The 23,772-nt window shown below is 35.1% G+C and overlaps 2 protein-coding genes across 9 annotated transcripts in view; one reads left to right on the top strand and one right to left on the bottom strand.

The window, feature by feature from the left end:
- Positions 1–274: 274 nt before the first annotated feature.
- Positions 275–5,249, top strand: LOC105344621 (leucine-rich repeat protein lrrA). Of its 3 annotated transcripts, none has more exons than XM_011452431.4 (2): positions 275–405; positions 2,605–5,249. In XM_011452431.4, the coding sequence occupies exon 2, from the start codon at positions 2,629–2,631 to the stop codon at positions 4,966–4,968; it is 2,340 nt and encodes a 779-aa protein (XP_011450733.2). In that variant the 5' UTR covers positions 275–405; positions 2,605–2,628; the 3' UTR covers positions 4,969–5,249. The 3 variants fall into 3 exon arrangements, with proteins under 3 accessions (XP_011450733.2, XP_011450732.2, XP_065940489.1); XM_011452430.4 differs by having other exon boundaries at positions 328–545; XM_066084417.1 differs by lacking the exon at positions 275–405 and adding an exon at positions 1,303–1,422.
- A 627-nt stretch (positions 5,250–5,876) lies between these two features.
- The window catches only part of LOC105344620 (zinc finger protein 628), a 21,123-nt gene continuing 3,227 nt past the window's right edge, over positions 5,877–23,772 (bottom strand). For 5 of the 6 annotated variants that reach the window (XM_011452427.4, XM_011452425.4, XM_011452426.4 and 2 more), the window contains exons 2-7: positions 23,287–23,545; positions 13,303–13,521; positions 12,767–13,016; positions 12,184–12,329; positions 11,200–11,770; positions 5,877–10,954 (exon numbers count right to left, since the gene is read on the bottom strand). In XM_011452427.4, coding sequence (XP_011450729.1) covers positions 11,236–11,770; positions 12,184–12,329; positions 12,767–13,016; positions 13,303–13,521; positions 23,287–23,543 — 1,407 coding nt within the window. In that variant the 5' untranslated portion in view covers positions 23,544–23,545 and the 3' untranslated portion in view covers positions 5,877–10,954; positions 11,200–11,235. The remainder of the gene's footprint in view (positions 10,955–11,199; positions 11,771–12,183; positions 12,330–12,766; positions 13,017–13,302; positions 13,522–23,286; positions 23,546–23,772) is intronic. The other variant, XM_011452429.4, reaches the window with a different exon arrangement.

Below are 23,772 nucleotides of genomic sequence, written 5' to 3'. Positions count from 1 at the left end.
TTTTGTTCCCATCATAATCTAGATTGTTCAGATCGTTTAAATTGTTCCTTCTCGTAAACTTTGAGTTCACTCTGAAATCTTCCCGGCTACAATTGCAAGCACCATTGCAACCAGCTGTTGTTCATTTCCTTTAAAATTACAACTTTCAAATTTTGTTCAATTTTTATCAATCCTATTGGAATCAGCTTGCGCTATCGTATGACGGTAGTAAACTGCATATCGTTAATGTAATGCAGTTGACATGTAACAGTGTCATAAAAACCGCGTATATTACCTTCTGAATGCACGGCGACACCTATACATGGTCCCTTTAAATGGCTTAGCAACGAGTTCTCGTTCTTGTCACCAGGGCCGCTATAGACGAAAAAACTAGCGAAGTCGAACGAAAACTTTGAACTTTGCAAAGTAAGTCTATAAAGTAAAAATGGTTTATCGCGATCTGGGATAAGTGTGTTACTCGACAGATTCCCCTGTGTGTGTTTGATAGACACACACACCTTGCTGTGTACTTAATCATAATATTGTCAACACAGTAGAATAGCCAGGTAAGAAATTTAAAGAGATATTGTTTGAAATAGGTGGTTTCATTTTCATCTAATTTCAATGCTATCAAGTTTATTACAAGAGGGTCTATTTGCATCGCTCTTTTGGTGCTTGATCAACGCTTCTATTTTTATTTTTTCTTGACAGCAGTGCCAATTGGCATTGGTCAAATCTTGAAGATTTTGCAGACAGTTCAAGATCAAAATTTTCAAAAGTTTAAAATTGCATTATCACGATGTTATTTCATTCATTTTTTTAGACGTTCAGTAGAAAATTCAAACAACTGTAAATAATTTCAAATTTTTCTCAGAGTCTTTCACCCCGTCAGCTATATTTTGTTTCCTTTTCACGTGGCTTATTTATTGAATATATATGAAATAAACCTATAGGCATTTAAATTGTTCAATTAACAATTTAAACTGTATCGTCTGTAAAAAAGAAAAATCCTAAGTCATGGCTATAGTTAAATTTTAACCATGCACAACAATGCTTTGCTATGCTAAGCTGAGACTAATTTTTGCACCGGATAAAATACTATATGTCACTAACGGCATTTAAACTGCAATGGGAGTTGTGTGTATTTACATTTTGACCTGAGCTGACTCGTCGCGTAGGTAGCAAATTTATAAATTATCTCGTGTTTCCCTTCTGTCAATAAATTCATTCAACTCAAAAAAAGTATACATATCCTGTTTTAAATGAATCTAGAAAACAAACCGCACTAATGACCAAATGTATATATATATATATATATATACTAGTATACTCGTGTCCTATAATTCCGGCACGGTTTTAGAAAGGTATATCGTCTTGAAAAATATTTGGAATTGTTGATCCTATGAATGCTTTCAGATAGTGAAGGGCCCTTTCGTGGAAATCGTAAGTCAGACCTGCTTTTAACAATGTTATTGAATGTTTTTAAAAAGATGTTTTATTTGGTTTCTTCTAAAGTAAGTCAACCATGTTGATATATTGACACAAAAAGCGGGTTTGTAATTCAAAAGGGTTAAAATCGTCAAAAAGTTTAAAGTTCCAAAAGTTGTTCAAACGTTACGTGTGTACATTTGTTCTCTATGCATATATCTTGTCTCTAAGTGAGTTTCAATCTCGAGTTACACTTTTAAATCGATTAACTGCCCGATAAAAGGACCGAATTAATCTCAGAAATCCATCGAAACCTGCTGCTACGTCGCAGTAGCGTGTTCGATGTAGATTCTGGCCAGTGTCCCCCAAATTGATTTTCTCTTCACGGGGGCCCATTGAAAGCGTCGGCTCCATTGATTGTCAATGTTAAAAAAACCCCGAAAGGTCTCATCCGAATATAAATCTTCAATTAGTAAACTCGAAATCGACAGTTGTTTTCCTCAGAATGATATAGTCTAAAAACTGCCGTAACCTTTGCAATTAGTAAAATAGAAAAAAAAACCTGTTTAGGAGTTGAAGAGTGTAGGACTTAATTTGTTTTTTTTATTGCCACTCCAATATCCATATGTTTTAATTACAATCAGCTGGTTCGTTGGAAAGCACAAAGCAAATAGAACAAGCATGGATCGTATACAACTTTTAGGTTAGAGAATAGAAAATGTCAATTGTACAAATACGTTAATAATTGAGTTATTCATGTAGTGTACATAGTTATTAAGGTCTTTTGCTTGGACATTCGTCCCATCGATTTTGCACCCATTGTACTGTTTTAATCTAATGCTTAAAGCAAAATACTTTTGTTGATAAAGGTTGATGGTGACTTTTGTCATAACAAAGATTATTCTTTGTAATTAATGACACATATAAAAACGATTCCAACAGTTTGATATAATCCGTTCTCGATCCAAAATAGTCATTTGCGCTGAATTCTTTGGTTTCCTCTGTCTTGTACATTTATCAGTAATTAATGCATGCTTAAATCTCCATAACGGCCACTTTTTCAGGCAAATATTTCGACGGAAAATATGGAATTTTATGGTATGGTATGGTTGTTGAACATCACGGAACCACCCTCAGTCAAGAAATCGAAGTAGGTTTAAAAAGAAAATATCTAAATTTATTTCTTTTTCGTTACAGATGGTCGGTAAATGAAAATTCAAAATGAGCAAAGACAAGGAAGAAGTCGTCCCCATCGCGGGCCCAGGAAGTAGAATTAAGGCGCTTGCCCCGACGGTCCGCAAACATCTTATATACACCGATGAAAATCTGAAAGTAATTGTCGATTTCTCCACAAATGGGATTAAGGCGTTTCCACAGGAAATATGGAAAAATGAGGAGATAATGAACAAGGCAAATAGGTTTCTGGGTGAAAACAATCGATTGAAGAAACTTCCGAAAACTATTTCCGACTTGGACAACTTAGAGTTTATAGATCTGAGAAACAACTCTCTTGGGGCTCTTCCTGGGACGATATTCAAAATCAAAGCACTGAAGGAACTTCAATGTGGAAACAACGGCCTGAAAACCCTCCCGGCAACCATAAACAAGGCTCCGTCATTGGAGTACCTGTATGCTCAAAACAACAAAATTAAAGCCCTCCCTAAAACCATTAACAAGTGCCCGGCGCTAGTTCTTATAGACCTCACGGAAAATGTCATTCGTTCAGTGAAAAAGACAATATACGAAGTCGGGGCCACTCTGATACTGAGCAAGAACCGTCTCGTAGAACTCCCAGATGCCACTGTTAAAAACCCAGCCCTAAAAAAACTGATTGTCTCTGGCAATTCCATATCACATATTCCAGATAACATAAACAACGTGCTAACGCTCACATACTTAGATTTGTCCGACAATGACTTGACGGAGTTACCCAATCAGATTGGGTATCTCAAATACCTCCACTACCTGAACATATCTAAAAACAAAATAGGTTACCTTCCGGAGGAGATCACCACTTTGCACTTTGCCCTCACCTTTCTGCACGCTTCTGACAACCAGATCAAACGTCTGCCTAAGGAGATCCACAAACTCCAGCGGCTTCAGGTTTTAGAACTGGCTGACAACCAGATAGAAACTCTGCCAGATAATTTCTACCAATTGAAAAACATCAAGAGGCTTGATTTGTCTGGCAACAAGCTCTCAACAGCTGCTGGAATCAGCAAACTCAAGTCCGTAGAGCACATCGGACTAGCTAGAAATTCCCTCACCGCCTTACCAGAAGACCTTCCTAACTTGAAATCGTTGGTTTCGATTGATGTAACGGGAAATTACATCAAAGTTATTCCCGAAAACTTGCACAAAGTAGGCACGCTCAAGAGTTTTAAGGCAAGTGACAATAAAATCAGCAACATTCCCGAATCTCTTGGCGAAAACCAATTAATAACGGAACTCTGCGTTTCCAAAAATCGGCTGCAGGGTCTACCCCAAGACATGAAGAAACTTAGAAGCCTTGAAGTCTTTGAGATGGCGGACAACGATATCAATGCCTTGCCAAAGACGTTCGACTTTCTGAAATTTCTGAGGGTATTAGATGTTGCTGGCAATGGACTAAACGAACTGACGTTGCCAAAGACACTGACTTCATTAAACTTGTCATCCAACCCGATTTCTCTTCCTTCTGTGGACCCCAAATCCGTTTTGACTATTCTTGGCGAAAAAACATGGGCGTCGCAGATGACAGTTCTTGAACTCGAGTCTATCAAGCTTGAAGAAGTGCCCAGTACCCTGAGCCACATGAAGCTCCTTAAAAAGCTCAACATGCGAAGCAACCTTATCAAGGTAATACCAGACGAACTGTGCAAGCTACGACTCTTGGAAGAACTAGACGTTTCTAACAACGAGCTGGCGGACCTACCCGACAGTATGAGCAATATGAAAAATCTGCGAAAGCTGAACGCATCTGAGAACAAGATTCAGCATTTTTGCCCAGGTCTCTGTCTTTTACACCAGTTGGAGGAGATAAACCTGTCTTATAACAACATCATGGAACTGCCAGAGAACTTCGGAGAATTGAACAAAGTGATTCGTCTAGACCTGTCCAACAACGAACTTATGGGTCTACCAGAAGACAAATGGGATGTTCTTGCGTCCATGTTATTTCTGGATGTTTCAAAGAACCACATTAACGTTGTACCAACAGATCTGCCATATTTATATCGAATCCAAGTTCTGAAAGCGGCGTGCAACGACCTGACGTGTTTACCGGGGGATATCATCAAGATGGTGGGCCTGGAAGTTTTAGACGTGTCCGACAATTTACTGGAGTCCCTCCCCGATAGTATATGCAAGCTGCCTAATCTAACAGAACTGAATGTGTCCGACAATAAAATCAAGTCTTTCCCAGGTAAAATGGAGAGTCTGAAACAGCGGTGCACAGTTAACGTGGAATCTCAGTCCGCCTACAAGCAGCGGGATCCGCCAGATACTCTAAAGGCTGGGGAAGTACAGACGGACGCGGATGAATCTCCGCGGAGCTCGAAGAAAATTGACTCGGAAAAGTAGTTCTCTGGAAAAGCACGTGGTTTTTAGTGCCAAAACAAAGCCCCAAAAGTATTATGATTTTGATATGTTATTATTTTCTTTGTGACGCACTAGGCTTTTTATTTACATAATGGTGTAACTGGTCATTTTTTTGTTCTTGTTTCAATCATTGCACACTCCGCAGAGCGTGTAATTTAACTACTTTTACAAGTATTTGACTGTCCTGTCTTTTGTATATCTGTTTTTATATCTACGTGTATTTATATTTATTTGTTTGAAAGATTAAACAAAAATCATAAATCCATCATAGTTAGTTGGTTGATTGTTTAATGCTCTACGTCCGTTTCTAGAACAGGTCATCCATTTTTGGAAACCTGACGTCATCCTGTTATTTCAATGTTCAGTTTTTCAATCTAACACTATTCCACGAAGAAAAAACCTCAATATTATTATATCTATAAAGAAAACTTTATATCAAACTGATTATACATCCATAGTTTCTACCTCTTGCTACTAAAACCAAAATCTTGTAGACAACTCTTTTTATTACCGAGATCAATACTTCCATTGCATTTTGTATGTGAGGTAACCTTCTAATTTTAAGCATGTTTTCGAGTATATATCTTTTCTTTAGTTATCGTATGAGATGCCCCTACCCCAAGACAATTACTTTTATATTTCATTACACCTTGACCATAAGATACACTGCATTGTTGCAAAGATCAGTATGATGAATGCCATTCAAGGAAATGTATCTAAAAACAGTGTAATCTGATTATCTAATCTAAAAATCAAGATTATTTATATTTCAAGAGTAAACTAAACCTGTCACTCATTTTTTTAATATATCACAACCAGATACTTTCAGGAGAAGACACATGGCAACGTCTAATCCAAAACTTAAAGGACAAAGAAAATTTTAATACAAATTGCTGTTAATATTTTTTTTTATTTCTAGAGGAAATATATGACATAGCTGTGATTTACAATGACATCAATAAACACATAATCCTTAATGCAACATGTTAATGTCCTCTCACTGGCATGCACAGCATTTCTACAGACATGAACATTCAGCAATTCACACAATACTGCAGTGCATTTACCAACCATTTTCAACAATGGGCTTCAAGAGCTTATTAATTAATTACTAAATGGTCAAAAAATCTTTGATTGACAATTTTGATTACTTATTTTTATAAATAGATTTAAAATATGACTTGACTTGAAAAGAAAAAAATAAATCAATTTTGATTTTTTAAACTTATAAAATTTGATTTTGTAAAGATTTGATACAATAGTACAAAAAGTATGCAGGAAATATGTATATATCAAACAGGTGGTTTTTCTTTCATTTTCATTTATCTCTTAAATAGCATACACCAACAGGAAGAGGTGAGAGATGGCCATGACATATAGGTAACATGTTGCATTAGTGATTGTACCAGCAGATCAAAGTTCACCGGGTCACAAAACAGGAGTTGTTGTTCTTGACTTCTGGCACTGTCAAGGCATTGCAATGTTTTTTCTTTTCATTTTATTCCAATATTCAAGAAAATAAAATCTCATTTACAACTTCCATTTTTAACATAAAAAAGAAGATTGAGAGATTTTTTTTTCCATTTCTTTGAAAGAATTTTTCTGACATTATAGCACTTTTATCTAAGGAATTTTCATGACATTAGCACTTTTATTTTTAAAAGAAAATTTTTATAGTTACATCTACAATCAATTGCAATGCCTTATTTACAAAGGTTAAAATATATATTCATGAAAAATACAAGCTTATTAAATGAAATCATAAGGGACACATTGTTTACATCAGCTCTATGGTAGTCCAACATTGACTTCAGATATTGTATCGAGATGGACCAAAAAAAATATAAAATACACATATCTAGCTGGGAATCGAGGCAGAAAAAACACACTTTTTTCTGAGGTAGTTACATAAATTCATAAACATAATTCCATTTCATAAAAAAAAAATATCAGCATAATTTAACTGTGATAAATTCTTGTTCAACAGATGGTAATTTTTGATACAAGAACTGAGGTATTAATCGAACAATGTATGTGGACTTTATGGCAGTCATACTGTGACTTTCTGAGGTAGAATTCTCCATGGATTTTTACTGATGTATAAATACTGGTTTTGAATCTTTTTAAAATACACGTAATTGGACTTCTATATCATATATTCTCTGGATTTAGATCCTATATTCTTGAGGTATTTCATATAGAATTTTTCAAAAAAAATCTCATAAAACTCTCCTTTTAAATAACAAAATTCAATGAGCTGAAATATAGTGGAACACTAACAATTGTACCAAAACAAAAAAAGTTACAGGTAATATTGGTCAAAAATATTCGGTTTTGTATATCAGTCATTAAATTTATGCTCAAGAGTCAGCAATGCACTCTTTTATGACTGAAACATCTTCTAAACATGAGCTAGTACAATGCAATCTATGTGTATAATATATATATGTAGATAAATATTACTTTTTACATTGGATCTGACATTTGTTAAGTAACTATACAAAATATACAGGAAAAGCTATATGAATTGACAGGGTTACTATGTACAGCAAACAATATTGATTTAGAATTAAAAAAAAAAAAAAAAAAAGGCCTTGGACACCCAGATATCATACAAAGCTTAAAAAGACAAGTTAGACTTGGCAACACTAACAACCTTAAGATGAAAACAATCGTAACAGGTTATACCCTTCAGTTCAAAGTCAAATAAAATCCTTCAGTCTCATGCAAACTCTCACTCTCGTTAATAAGGTATAATTCTTCAGCAGTCTAGGTTAACTTATTCCTATCATTGACAGTCTTAAAAGCCGAAAATCCAAATATTTTTCTTCTTTAAGATTCCTTTCTTTTAAACTTTTTGCCAAGAATTCGAAACCAAAGGAACAATTACAAAATTCAAGCACAGAAGTCGAAATACCCAAGAAACAGTGACACACAGATTATTACCAAAAGCTACAAGTATAATATACATATACAGAATTACTCCATAAAATGAGGTAGATCATAATTCATTTGCCGTCTGCTACCCATCTGACGACATTCTCCTGAGTTCAAGATGTATCATAGTGAGAAAGGTGAAATGTCAAAGTTCAAAGTCATGGATACATGAAAAAATAAAATACTATATGCATATGTATGTTAAAGCAATCCTGAGATTAGAAATAAATAAAGAATATTTAAGAGGTATTCAACACTACTGGTCTTATCAATAAATTTTGAACTTTTAAAAATGAAAAAAATTTCAATTTTTTTAATTCTGAGAGTATATAAGCTATTCTAAGACTGTTCAACTGGAAAACAATTTACAATCTGGCAAAATTTGATAATATTCAGTCTTGATTCAAAATTATGCAAATTTTGGGTTTTGTAAATCAATCACCAGTTCAACAAAAGAAAGAGAAAAAGATGATATACAAGAAATACAAAGAAAGAGAGAAAGGAGCTATCCTGCGCTGTAAACTATTAATCAGTATTGTGATTTAACTAATCATCAGTATTCTGCTGTAACTTATCATTAGCATGAGCACTGAAATGCTTGTCAAACAAGTGTCTCTTTTCTGTAATCTGAAACCCTAAACATGAAATTCTGACACGCCCAACATCTAACACAACATTAAACAACAAAGAGTCACTTCACACCGGACCGACAATTTTATCCTGCTTTCGGATAAAATCTAACAGCAAAAAAAACATGACAGCAACATGACCAAATACAAAAAATGTCAATGAAAACCCCTTCAAATCTGATATAAATTGTAGAATAAAAACTCCAATAAAGCACTGTAAAACTCTAAAAAAACTTTCAATATAATCCTACTATTATTTTGACTTATGCTGTTCTATTTTGATTTCAGACCAATAAGACTTGTATTTCCAACACGTTTTCTAACTAGATAATGTAAAGAAAAAATAGTTTATTTGATTTGAACACCATTAACGAGACATCGTAAACACCGGAGGTTTTTTTAGTATGGCAATGACAAAGAATTCTTCGCCTTGGAATGAAATGTAATCGTCTAGACTCAGCAGATGTATTGTTTTCACCGGATGGAGGGCCAACTGCCCTTATGAGTTTCTTTTAAATTCAATAAGCAATTCATTATGGTAAATTTCACCCCCAAAATTAGGTTACATACAACACTTAGCATTAACATTCTGTCCACTTTAATTAAGACATCAAAGAATTCATTAAATCCCATGAACTTTATATCCTGTGATGTATTTTATCAATTACTCCCACTTTTCTCAGATAAATTGCCTTGTTTTGATGCAGTGATATTATTGGAATGAGGCTACACATACATTATAAAAAATTCTAGAATGAAACCATGGCTTATTGATTTGACTTCACTGGGGGAGTAATTGCATTCAGAAGCAGTTTGAATAATTTGTATTTGCTATTTGCACTGCTGAGCAAAAAAAATTCCTTCCAAATATATTTATATAGTGAACACATTTGATTTTGTTTAAAAGGGGGGAAGGGGGCCTAAATTCTGAAACCACACCCTGAATAGTGTTATACTTAGCATAATGGGCAGTACCCAAAAAAAAATTGATCTTGCACCAAAAGGCTGCCCATTTCAATAATTAATTTATCAAAATGAACGTGATATACTTAACCCCCTTAATCAAACAACCTCTTACTGAATAAGAGAACATATCAAAAATATGAACAAAAACATATACAAGCAAAATATCAACACACACATATAGGTTTGTTCTCAGATAACATAAAAAAAACCTCCCTAAACAACAATATAAAAGATCCTTCAGGAGATTTCTCCTGGCTAATAAAAACACCATATGGCACAAATTTCATTTTCCAGTAAACATGAATACAGAGACGATGTATATCACATAGACTATAATAATAAACATGAGAAGAGGATGAAATGGTTTTCAGGTAGGAATCTTTTACATAAAAAACACACACACAAAAGTTTGATAATGTGCTTTCAATGAGCTCAAGACACAAAATATTACCCGTATTTATAGGTTTTTCCTATAAAATAAGACAGAATATTCAACTGGCACATAACAGTATAACATGAGGTTTTGTTGTCTCCCCTTGTCAACTCTTCTGACTACGGAGATAGAAGAGGTGGATACCTACCATTACCATGGATATGTGACACATTGGTGTGCCTTAAAGAGCAGTGTGAATCACCCCCTAATAATAATGATAAATATGATCTTACAAAGCACTAAATGTTAAAAAAAATAAAAGATGATTTAGCACTAACAAAACGCATGTAAGTATAAACAAAACAAAATAGCAAAGAAGCATCCTTATAACATATTTTTTTACCATTAAAAAATGGTAGAACTATTTAACAACTTTTTAGACAAAGTCTCTAAAATTTCTAATTTTTTTAACACATTATGATACCAATAAACCATTGCCTTTTGATTCAAAATTACATTATTCCAATTTTTCCTGATAATAAAAACTGTGGATTTATCAAATACATCAAAATAAACACTCTGTCTCATTTTCTAACCTTGAGTGTAGTTATGTCATTTAAAATATCATTTTCTGCTAAAATATGTTGACAAAAATATATAAACTAAAAACAAGAAAAAATATTAATTCTTCAAAACCGTATACATTTACATGTATGAAAAGATTAATAGATGTCTTGAGATACATACTAGAACAGAAGTTTTGACAAGTCCAGATTACGAGAACAGGGCAATGCACATGGAGAGAAAAATTCCTTGTGCTGGGTTTCCAAGATGCACACACACCAATCCATTAGGTACTAGTTGAGATCTGTTTGTAATACACATACAAGATAACAGAGAAATTGCTTCAAACTAAACTGGACTTTATCCACCGCTTGAAAGCTTGAACTTGGAGGAACTTCAGAAAATGTCAACTTCGAACTTCAATAAAGGCTATCTAGCGACCATCTAGGAGGGTCACTGTGTGATGAGGATGATGTATTGCACTTCTGTTGAGGTTCATCTACAATCAGTCAAGACAATGCAACATTAATACACCTTTGCACATTGAATATTAACGAGCGAAATTCTTTTTTGTTTTTTTTAATTTAGAATGCATTAAATTGATCACAGAATATTTGAATTTATAATATAGTCCTAAAAAAGCAAACTAATAGTTATGTCACATAAGCAGTGAAAAGTAAACAGCCTCATTTTTCACAAAATTTTCTGAGGGAAAAGTACCCCTTCCCTGAATTCTTCACTTACCATTATGCTGACTTCATTATCTGCTTGGGCACCAGTTTAGGCCTGGTACTCCTCCCTAAAAGGTTCATAGTTAGGGATGGTGTGTGGATACTTGACATGCCAGACAATGTGGAACATAAACTCGATCCGGTCCTGGCAGTGCTTCTGACACGAGGGACATCGGAAGGGATCGTCGTCCACAGGCGAGTGCAGACTCTTGTGAAGGTGGTACATGGTGAAGTCGTGAAAGAAGATGTTGCAGTGCGGGCAGTGGTGGATTCCAGAGTCGCCAATGGGCGTAATGGAGGTGGTTGTCACGTCACGCTTTTCCTCACTTTCTGTCTCCGAGATCGGAGGACTCTTGGAGGCATTGTTGGAAGCCTCCTCCCGCTTCAGGTGTTCGGCGATGATTCTGGACTTCCAGTCTCCGTCCTCGGACTCTCCACTGCTGGCAGACTTCATGCTGAGGTCAATGACTTTGTTGTCAGCTGATGAGGTATTTGGGTGGTTACTATAAATAGATGATATTGGAGGTAGTCGTCTCAGGGCAGAGTGAGGTAGACTTGAGGTGGAGGCAGATTCATTTAACAACCTGTTAAAAACGGGTCATCAATGTAGCATTGCAATTTGGACTTACCATGTTGTGTCTAAAGTCATAAAATCTAAGCATGCCTCCTTTATTTTAACCTAATCAATATTAAATTCATTTAATGTGACCTTTGCTATAAGATAAGTTATGATTACATAAATGCCTTCATAGGTTTCATGTTCAAGAAATACCTACCGGTATACTTGCCACTGAGGCTTAAATTAACTGTCAAATTTTTTTTTTTCAATTTAAAATTTCTTGTTCCAGTCTTTGTTCTTTGATATACATTGATAAACAAATTATATACCAGCACAATAATTTATAAATACAATGTAGTATGCAAATGCGAAAAGAAATTTTGAAGACAAAAAATCATAAAATTCAACCCAAGGTCTCTAAATCAAAGTTCTTCTTACTTGAATCCTGACATATTTGTTGACATGGCAGCTGTGACTTGGGTGAGCACTGGTGGACTTCCATTGATAGAGTTACTGCCGGCTGTGTATCCCTGGTAGGATGAGGTGGGCAGTGATGGAGGCGAGTGAAGTAAACCCGTACCGATCTACAACCAACAGAACAGAACGTCAGAATACGATAGTATAAGTACAGGAGTGAGTACTGACTGCCACACAGGCATATGTACCTACCCTGTTTTTAAAATCTTGCTACACAGGTACTGGTACATGAAAGTGTCTGGTTTTCTATTATGTCTTGATGGAGACATACAGTATCCATCATTTATTAAGCTTTGATTTACCTTATGTATTGTGTAGTTAAGAAAGATAACTCTAGTCATCTTGACAACTATAAATCATTATTAACCAGTTGTTGTTCATAGATCCACAATAGTAAAATGAAGAAAAATAAATAAAAATTCAAATGCAGAAGTTTTTAACTCATTTACTGTGTGTACATGTACGCACCATACACTTATATATATTATAATGATACATGTATATAGCTATTTGGAAAATTAAAACTGGGTACTGGATGACTTACAGCAGAGGTGCTGTTAGATCTGGGGGCCATGTAGAGCTGGTCGCTGGCCCCCATGGAGTTGTGCAGGCCTGGGTTGGAGAGAGAACGCTCCTGTCTGCTGGGTGAGGTAGGTGGGGTCACCTGCTCCAGTTTGATGGAGTCGGGCGAGCCTGTGGGGCGACGGTGCCGTGAATCAGTGGAGGTAGACACACTGATGTCAGAGGGGGCGCTCATTGTGGGCATAGATGCAGTGGAACCACCCGCCTGCAGCCTACAAAAGAGAACACCAGAATGGAAACTCCTGATATTTTGTTGCGTAACTTAAAAGTTTCAAATACGAGATGCAAATTGGTGAACAAAACAAATCTTCCTATATGATTAATATAAAAGAGACATGGAACAAAAGGATAAAGGTGATGTTAAATGAAATATTCAACATATTGTTCAGCATTGAAAAAGGATATAAAGCTATAGTTTATTGAAAATGTGCATTGTTGCAGACAAATTTGAGAAAGAATTATGTTCAACAGAGCGACTTTTCAAACAATTCGTTGTACCTAGCTTGTGTGACTACTGCACTCTGCATCAGACTTTCGTAGGTCAGTGCATGGTGTAGAAGCGCCCTCTGCTGCATGGCAAAGGCCTGGTATGTGGCCAGGTTCATCTGACTCGTGTTACGACTCGTAGGAGCGACCGGGTTCCTATAGTTGACCAGCTTCCCCCGCATGTGGACATTTCTTTCATGTCGTCTTAGATCATTGGACTGAGTAAAACACCTGCAATACAAAAGATTTAGGTAAATCTCTGCGGCTTGCGTAATGTAATTGACTTAAGAGACAATAACACAGATTACAAGTACATGTAACAAATGCATTATTTTACAGGATAATGAACGAGATGGGATTTATCTGTATGTCCAATAAGAAGGGGGAAGGTGTGTATAAGTTTGTGTACATGCTTGTGTAAAGATACAGTATAAAACTATTTTCATATCATCCACATAGGACTAGGAAACAGATCTTTCCGCTCCATAAAATAAATACTCTATTTCATTAACATTTTTTTTATCATACTCGAAATAATTTGATCTGTATTTCTACCATTAGTATCAAATTGGCATGAAATATTCATTGCATTCAATCAATGGAAATCATATCGCAATAAATATGATGACATATGACGACATTCGATGAATATAATGATGCTCAATTGATGCATCTCCACATCTAATTACTATTTTATGTTACCATATGTGCATTACCCCACAGCAGTTAACAATATTTTCCCTCTTGATGTTTAATAACAGTGGGCTGCTCCTTCGCATCAACAACAAAATGCCTCAGACCATCGTAGTGTTTCCAGGTCAAAATGCAAGGACGAGCAACACATGTCTACACATGTGAGAGCATATCAATGCACTCTTTACAATTGCGGGCCAGCAGAATCTATTGATCAGGTAATAATGGGGTTCCCTGGTTTTTTTTTTTAATATTCATAAAACAAAAAAAAATATGCTACCATATTGATTTATAGGTATATTCTTGAAAACTATTGTAATGGTCCACCCACGTGTACTGCTCAGACCCTTAAAACAACCCCCACAGAAAAATACATAATCTGCCTCAACCTTTAAAACAATTATGTGCTTTTGAGATATGACATTATATATCTCATTTCAATTTTTTTCCTTCATGTTTTTACATTTTTTCCATTTTTTGTTTTGTTTACACATTAACTGCGCCTCAATGGGCTTTTAACCCAAGGCAAATTCATCATTATGAAATGGTCACATGACAATGGTATCCATCGACCTATGTGTCCTGACGATGACCTAAAAAGACCTTCATAATTAGATTATCATTTTTTTCTCTCATTTATCTCCTTTTTTTCATTACTAATAATTCTGTAATTCTAAATTGTTGTTTTTAGCCTTGGCCCATTGCCAAGCTTAATAATAAAGCATCTCTCTTTCTATTTTTTTTTTCCTTCTCTCCACTGATCTGGGTGAATAACCTTCCCGGATACGCAAGTAGTAATCTGGAGGTCGATACTTAAAAACATGCAAGATGACTGTATCCCCGAAAAAAAAAAAAAAATCGGTTAGCACATAAAGGCTTTGTCCTGTAGAAGAGAAAGGAAATGTGACGACATCATTACAAACCAATCAATATCGCACCGTTAAAGAATTCTCTTTCATCCCTACAGAGCTGTGGTACTCGGGTTCTTTTTACTTAATAAATCATCTTATTTACTTATATAATTTAATCTAGTGTGCAGTCACTGTCCTAATTTGGGATTGGAGAGAGGGAGGGACATGGGAGGCATCCGATTTCACTTGTTGTAATAGAATGGGGCAATACCCACAGCGTGACCTGAATTCTTGTAAAAAGAACATGGCCCATAGGGCAAAAAAATTCAATAGGTACGCATGTACAGGCTGGCATAAGAGATTTTTCTGCTAAATGAAGCACATCTAGAAGTCTTTCAACCTCCCAAGATTTCTTTTCAAATAGCGCAGATAAATGGGTTTTTTAAACTTTAATTACATTCATTGCATGAAGGCAAGGTTGAGTTATCAAAAGCTTTATTTCAGAACAGGCAAACATATTTCAAGTTCCATTAGGGTAAAAAAAAAAGAAGGATATTTAAATCATCTTTGGGCATTGCATGACGAAAGAAATTAGAAGCACTTAGAATTGCCAACATGCAAGAAAATTAGACCAAGTTTTTTAAAAAAACTGTTTATGCTGCAACAGATACATTATTATACTCAAACATATAACCGCTGAATGGTATAAGGTTGTGGTTCTCATGCACTACTGGGCATACATATGATTAATTCATTCAATGAAGTTCTCTGGTCATTGACTCAGGTCTGCCTGATATCAAGCAGAGAAATTAGGCCAACGGATTGGTCATCTGGCCAATTTTTTATTTTCTTGCTCTCTTTTTTTTTTCTTTGTGTCACATTACATTGAAATTTCAAGAGGTTAAAAGAGGTAGGTCATTTGCATTTTGTTGGCAATTAACCCACAATGACTCAAGTTTCACCAAGATTTCAGTAGATGTGACTAGCTGCCATGTTTTCAGAGATAGGGTTACATTTCATGTTTTTAGGGCAAATGATTTATGGTTGTATACAACAATCTGGCATGAATACAAGAAAACAAATCTACGTATTACACAAAAACCTCTCTCTACCTTGCAACAATATTCATAGTACACACACATACACACAATCACTAAACACACACCCACCCACAAACAAGGCCAACTCAACATGAGGGAAATGTTTTGGATTTTGGCTTGCTGGAATTTACTCTACAACTTGTAAGCTTTATCTGAGGTGAATGGAAGCTACGCCAAAAATCTTGCTCCGTAATCTTATCAGTGACCCCATAGTTGTATGAAAAAACATGATTTCATTTTAAGTCTCTTAGATGATGAGGCAAGACAGATGTACCATTATCTGAAACTTTCCACTCTTTTTACTTGTCAGTACAGGGGTCGCCCTCTTATAGTATCAGTATCATCTTGGACTTGCAATGTCAATAAATCTCTTCCCATGAGAGTTTTTCCAGAATTATCCATTGTGAACCCTCCCCCATCATTTATTTATTTTAAGAGATTTTTTTTGCAAACCATCAAAGCAAGTCATCCTCGCCTGAAAAAAAAATCTTTTAATTTCTAGACTGTAAACTGTATCTGAAGAAAAAAAATCTAGCATTTTATTCTTTGAATAATCAACAAATTTGATCAATAACTGGAAATCCATGTTAACCTAATTTGCTCTGTCTATCTGAGAAAAACTCTTTCATTTATTCAAAATAATGAACGAGAATTTTTGCTTGAAATCAGAAAATAAATTACGGTAAGCAAAATATTTACAATATATATAACCTTATTTTCTCAAAAATTAATAATATAACAAACCATTTGCCGAAAAAGGATTTCATAAAAAAAATCTAGTTACGTTAATCCAGATTGACTTTTCCGTTAGTTTTCATTACATGAAAATAACAACCGCGACGCACGTCTTAATTTCCAAATCATCGACGTGATACATAAAGGTGTTTTGATAACAAGAAGAAGCTGTACTTTCTTAAGGGTCCTCCGTCTGAGGGCTTTGATTATGGGCGACTTGAGCAAGGAGAATTTGATTTTACGATGTCCATAAATAAACAAGTGAAAAAAGTAAAGCACTGTCTGGCTTCGTAGACCAGCAGACGTAAGACTCAGCCCTGATGCTGGTATTTCTGACAGTCTGTCCTAGCCAATGGCTAATAAAGCGGCAAGGGTGATTGGAAATTACCAATTACAGTGGCAGATTAACTAATAAATACTTCACCTAAAAGCCAAATACACTTGGAACAATGGCTGATGACCAAAATAGATTTTTCTGGAACTACGTTTTCTTTTCCTTAATTACAGTATACATGATTTATTTTCGAACAATATGAAGAAAAGTCTTTTTTGGTTTGATGAAGGCCTTAGTCTAAACATATGTAAGAAGCAAATCATGAATCATCCCTTTCCAACAGGAACAAGATTTTTTTTTATCCAAGTCACCCTGTTTAATTTGTAATTGCTTTACATGCCAGATGTAAAAACAAGCCAACTTGTCCATTTGGCAAGGCTGGCTTTTTATCACTTATAAAGCCCACAAAGGAACTTCCTTCATTCATTATGCATTCAGAGCCTTTTTTATTTCTAAAATAGGGTTCCAAAAAAAAAAAACTCGGTCCTCATCAATGGTGGTAAGTCCTTTTAAAAAAAAAAAAAGACACACTATGCAACATTAAACAAACTCTCCCGACTTACAATTACCGGTACTACAGAAAGTTTAGTTGACATCCAATGATTAGCCCATCTTAACATGTAAGCGTGATATCAAGTGATTCACAAAAAACTATAATTGCTTCACCTATCCCACCAGGTATATCTCAAAATAGCTTCACATTTTTGAACTAATGCAAGTGCAGGTTGTTGTTGGGGGTTTTTTTTACACTGTTTATTCAAATTTACGCTAGGATTTTACAATTCTTGCATGCATGGGTAGAGAAATATCAAAACAAAAGCTAGTTAAGTTGCCTCCATCATAAAATATATGATTATCGAAAAAATCAATTTTTTTTTCTTTTCTGAGATACCAACTTTCATTACATTAAGATTTGCAATAAACAATTTTTTTAACCAGGTTAAGAGATTACTGTAAATATTGCTTAGGGAGTCAATTGGAAGGAAACATCTTTCAGAACATGCTTTTATCCATGTATCAAAGTCACTGAGGGCCAACTTTCAAACAACCACTATCTTGAATTGCTAGTACATACAATCATAAATTATATACTAGATCTGATTTCCTATGTAAATTAGGCATATTATATTTTTCTCTCATACATCTGAAATCCAAATAGAGTTTTTGTTTTTTTACATCACTAATGCATTTGATCTGCTAAAGGATTGTTACATGATGGAAAAAAATATATAGGTCCATTAACCATAAAATAAGGGTATATTTATGTAAAAAATTTCATTTTTTTTAATATGTCCTCTGGAAACAGTCTGACTAATGACATTTATATATATCTACAATTTAAAGCTCTGACTAACTTGTTATTCCACCAAGAAAGAGAGAAATCATGATGATAAAATAGCAAACTTCCTCGCAGACAAATGAAGCAAGGGGATTCAGGAAATAAAGAAGACAAAAGATGTCGTACAGTGAGAAATTAGCAACCAATCGACAGACCCTGGGAGTCATATAGCAAAAAAAACCATCACTTCGTACAAGAAAAAAAAAACAGAAAAAATAATTAAAGAATAAAATGAAGTAATTTCTGTAAAACTACTTCAATCTAAACCTGAATGTTTGTAGTAACAAAAAATATTGTTGGACTATGAACAATACAGGCCTTGTCCAAAAACAAGTCTTTGCTATATAGGGTTAATACTGCAACAAATGTCTAACAAGTTTTAATGGATGGTATCATATTTTGCAATGGAGAATATGCAAGATGGGGACACTGCATGCATAGCACTGACGTGGATGTAACATGGTATGATGGGGACACAGATGAGGGCCCAGCTGTTGCCGTAGAGTCAGTACAAGGTTTGTAGGTTGGTATATGATTGGAACAGAGACAACAGCAGGTCAGATCCCATACAATACATGCTGAGCACATTTTACATTGACGTATATCTCCACTTACTGCCGACTAAATGTGCCTACGATTTATTTCGAGTAAAATAAAATAAAACTGGGGGGGGTTATTTTGTGGCCCAGGTACACCATCAGTGTTAAACACTTCATGAGAACTCGAAAATTATGCCCTTGGCTCCTTCTAAAACCTGTGATTAATATCAATCAACATTTTTTGAAAACCTCCATGCACCTAATGACATTTTCAGGTGATCTTAGGAAAAACAAAGTTTGAATTCATCTGCTCAGTTTGTTGACAAAGATCATCGGAGTGTTTTTTTGATAAGTGGTCTGAGGTGAGTGAACTAAGAGGTGTATGTAAATACTGGTCTCTTTTTCCTATAACCAAGGACATGAGCAAACGTTTGCCCCACTGAGGTCAAATTAGCATTCAGAAGTACGATCGTTCATTCCCCTCGTTGGCTCCCGACAATATGTTGTTCATTCTCTGATATAATACCACGACCTAGCTCGCATTTAGTGAATAATATGTCATATGAATGGATTTTTTTTTTCTCCCTTATTAATTATCGATATTAAAATTGCCCCTTGTGACATGCCTCGACAAATGGACTATCAGTTGAATTAAACTTTAAGCTCTGAGCACAATCCCCGTAGCTTAACTATTGATCCCTAACAATGCGAAACGCTGCCATCACTCCTCCTCCTCATATTTGCTCTGACATGCATCACTGCTTCCCAAAAGAACCCCCCCCAATCGATGTTTTTAACAAATTCTTTATCACGGCAGATCACCTATACATCTCCTGGTCTCATGTTTTGTGTCAGAAATGAATTTACAAATTTTTTTTTTTGCATGAGAAAATTAATAGTGCTTTTATGTCCCAAATGAAACTATTGGCAGAACAATTTAGCAATGGCCATTTCCACTAGCAGTAAAAGTGCAACAACCACATTACTGCATAATAACATGTCACTTGATCCCATTCACAACCCTACAGCAAATATGGGATGGATATTCCTTTTTTATGGCAGAAAAACAACTTTTTAATGTCTTTAGAATTCCACAACCTGCCCTGCTGCTAACGAACACTCAACCGCGCTGGGCTTTAGATAATGCGGTTGTTCTATTCGTCAATTTCCCCTCAGGAACTCCTTAGCATTTGATTCATGCAGTACATTTAGTGCATGCATTCCGCAGTGCAGAAAGGCTTTTCATTATCGTTGCTCATCACACTGTTTTTGGTCTTGGGCTGCCACATCAAACAAAGATACAAATGATACATGCAATGCATTGCTTCTTTTAGATGATCATGATAATTTTTTTTTTATATCAAGGTAAATTCCTTTTCTAACTACAGATTTTTTTTTAGTATGTGATCTTCTTTGAGAACTGTCCACATTTCAACTTTTGATGTTTTATTTTTTTTTTTATCACAAAAGGTCATTTTATTCACAACAAATGCAATCTTTTACATAATCTTACATATGTATGTCCCTTTATGCATGAAGACTACACAGTTCACAAATGACAAGGAAAAAGCCTCAAACTAAACAGATTCATTATCTCTTCCTCATTGCTTGCGCAACAAAACATGGATTTATCTGCCAATGTCATTCCAGTGATCCAATTCAAGCACAGAAGGGAGACAATGAGCATTTATCATAATTGAGACCCCCCACTCAAGAAAAACTGACAAGGGAATCATGCACGATAACCTTTCAACAACTTCAACGAACCCTTAAAAAATGTGGCTGTCAAAGCATGATATGTGTATGATATGTCATTTTCTCACAAAATATTCATACTGTGCACTCTAAACTTTATGCACTTAATGTTAGAAAAATGTGAGCAGATGCATTACACAGTTAAATCCTCCAAAAATTCTGTACTTAAATGTGTGTGCATGTTTTTGGGGGTTTTTTTTAGGTCAGACACGACCTTTCTTTCATTTTTTAAGAAAATTTTCTGTCTCCACAATGTGAAGATTTCCACTTCGTAATTTCATAATTATATTTTTATGTAATATGGTTCTTTTTCATTTGGATATAAAGTGTTCAATTGAAAATATATAGTATGACTTTACTTATAAGCATTCAAATGCATTTTGCGTGCTATTTTATGGAAAATTTTAAATATTCTAGCTCCGAAACGAGCCTGGTAATGTACTCTGAATTTTTGGGAATTAACGGGTTTAAAAGTTAATAAATAAGAATAAAATATCAAGGACAATTATATAAAATAGAGGAATGTCTCGTCTGTCTTTAACTTGTAAATGCGAAACCTATGAAAAGCAAAAGGTGTTGTTTTCCTATAATTTGATGTGTTAAAGTCACTTAAAGACGAGAATATGGTAAAGGTATATATTACTAATGTAGATGACTTTATCCATTACAAAGACAATTCTTCTCATAATCACCAAAACTTTGGACTTCTTACACCTAATAACTCAGGTATTAGTCTCAGGAATCAGGCAAAAAGATGGCATCTTGGAACACCTTACAGCCGCTAATGGTTCTGATGATGACAAAGGAGAAACTCCAATTGTCTGGGATCAACTTCCAAAGGAAATCTTAAGCTACTAATGATCAGGTACACCATTGTAACAAAACATATGCCAGACAATTAGGTCACACCAAAAGAAAAAAATCAATGCTCGTCTTGAGACAGACAAGGAAAGATATTGAGCATCTTGTCCATCGTCTCTGTCTGCTTCTTTGGTAAATGTGATCGAATTTTTATCATCTCTCTTCCACATACAGCAGCATTTAAGAATTAAGGGTCAAAATCTGTTACGTCTATGCTCAGACGAACGTGATGCAACAAATTTCATTACGAACCCCCTGAATATATCACCCTCCTGCAAAATGTCTATCAACTGGTCTTACATGTCTTACGCATGGGCTTTTGCATCTTTTTTGTGTGTGTTTTGTATGTTTTCCCCCATCATCATTGACTTGTTAAACCTGTATGATGAACATTTGGCACAGAATCAACAGCATAATGGGAAATACTGCGTTAGAGAGAAAAATTCATGATGGAAACGTGTGGCAGTAGCCTTTTTTCTCCTTTGTGATCTCCCTGTTCATCTATGCAATCTGCCACTGCATGTACCAGATGAAAGAGCCCTCCCCCCTCCCGTATACACACTTGCATACTTCCCATACGCAATTGGTGTCAAGGTTTAGTGGTTTACCTAACAATCTGCTAAATATATATATATCATAGATAGGGAATGGTTTGCATAAGGGTTTTATTATACATGTTCAAGTAAAGAGCCTTTATCTTCTGAAATCATTGCTCTAAGTTCTTGTTCAGATGGTAAACGCATATCCTTATCTCGGAAAATGTGTTGGGGACATAATCTTATTAAAGGTACACAAAAACTAGCGACTAAGTGTGTGATGTTAATCGTTATGTCCTCACAGCACATTCACTAAAGCTTTTACTCATGCTAATTAAGTTGAAATGAGCATAACATTCATTCCCTTTTCCTTCCAAAGTTGTTGACTCTTGACTTTATTTCCTTGCATACAATCCCTGCATGTGTCAAATCTGGATTTTTTTTTTACATGCAGTTATTAAGTACTTGTGGTTGTTTTTTTTTTACTTCCTCGTTTTAATAAAATCAAATAATCAAAAGCATTAAGATTCACCCCTGTCCACTCCCTTCAGGGAAGTATCTATAAATATGAGTGAATTGTAAAATGTAGTAGAAAAAAATCACAATACACACTGGGGAATTGTGTCAAAAATTGCTCTCAGTAAACTTATAAGTGTTTTTAATTTAGTAAACAGTTACTCGCTTACTTATCATATATATCAATTACCGGTATATTAACTGTGTAAACTAAACAAAATAAACTTAACCTATTTTTGAACCACGTAATGGTAATTAAAATAAGGGAAATGTGTTTGTATGCATTTAATGAAATTTTTAAATATTTTCTACAAATTAACCATGTAAAATGCATTTTTATCTGAGTAACCGAAAAACCAGTTTTACTATCTGAATACCAGTTTTACTGTACGATATTCAGATCAATCAGCAGTTAACCAAGTACATTACATGTTGACAACACAGTGTTACTGGTCAAATTATCATAATCAGAATTAATAAGGTAGACTCATTGTACCCAAAATATTGTTTACCAGTATATATTCCACAGTGCTAACGGGCATTCTTTCTGCACCATCAGATCAGGCTAAGCCTTAGTTGCGCTGATTGGTTCTCAATTGAAACAAACATTATTAATAAGTCCATACCGCACATCACGATTCTGCATTTCATTTACTTATTTTTGCGAATTGTCATGTTAATAGAACTTGCATCAACAAATGAACAATAACTGCATCTACAAATGAACGTAATCTCACCTGTGGCAGATTTTACACTTGTAGGGTCTTTCCCCCGTGTGGACCCTCTCGTGAACTTTGAGATTTGATGACCACAGGAAAGACTTTCCACAGGTCTGGCAGACATATGGACGATCGGCTCTGTGCAGCTGTTCATGTTTTCTCAGGGTAGCTACCTCCCTAAACGATCGCTGACAAACTTCACATTTATAAGGGCGGGGTCCTGTTGTGGCAGGGAGGCGAATTCCGTTTTGCTTGTCTGCACCATCCTCATCCATGGCTGAAAAAAGTAAAAACTGAACGTAACAGTGTGGAAAAGAAATCATTTATTTTCTTTAACAAATTTTTACATGCCCTTTCCTGGTTATGCCCTTTTCAGAGGACAAATGAGCACTGTCAAATCTAATATCTACTTCCAAGAAAATCCAGAAATTGTTAGACCTAAAACTTATCAATAAAATTAATACATAATGGAGATACCCTTTAGCATGCAAGCAGAAAACTCAA

The sequence above is a fragment of the Magallana gigas genome, chromosome 5 (assembly GCF_963853765.1).
Source record: "Magallana gigas chromosome 5, xbMagGiga1.1, whole genome shotgun sequence".
Classification (NCBI taxonomy): domain Eukaryota; kingdom Metazoa; phylum Mollusca; class Bivalvia; order Ostreida; family Ostreidae; genus Magallana; species Magallana gigas.
The sequence above is the reverse complement of the archived record's forward strand: the minus strand, read 5'-3'. Positions and strand labels throughout refer to the sequence as shown.

Coding starts and splice junctions, on each gene's coding strand:
- LOC105344621 (XM_011452431.4), top strand. CDS start 2,629: ATGAGCAAAGACAAGGAAGAAGTCGTCCCCATCGCGGGCCCAGGAAGT.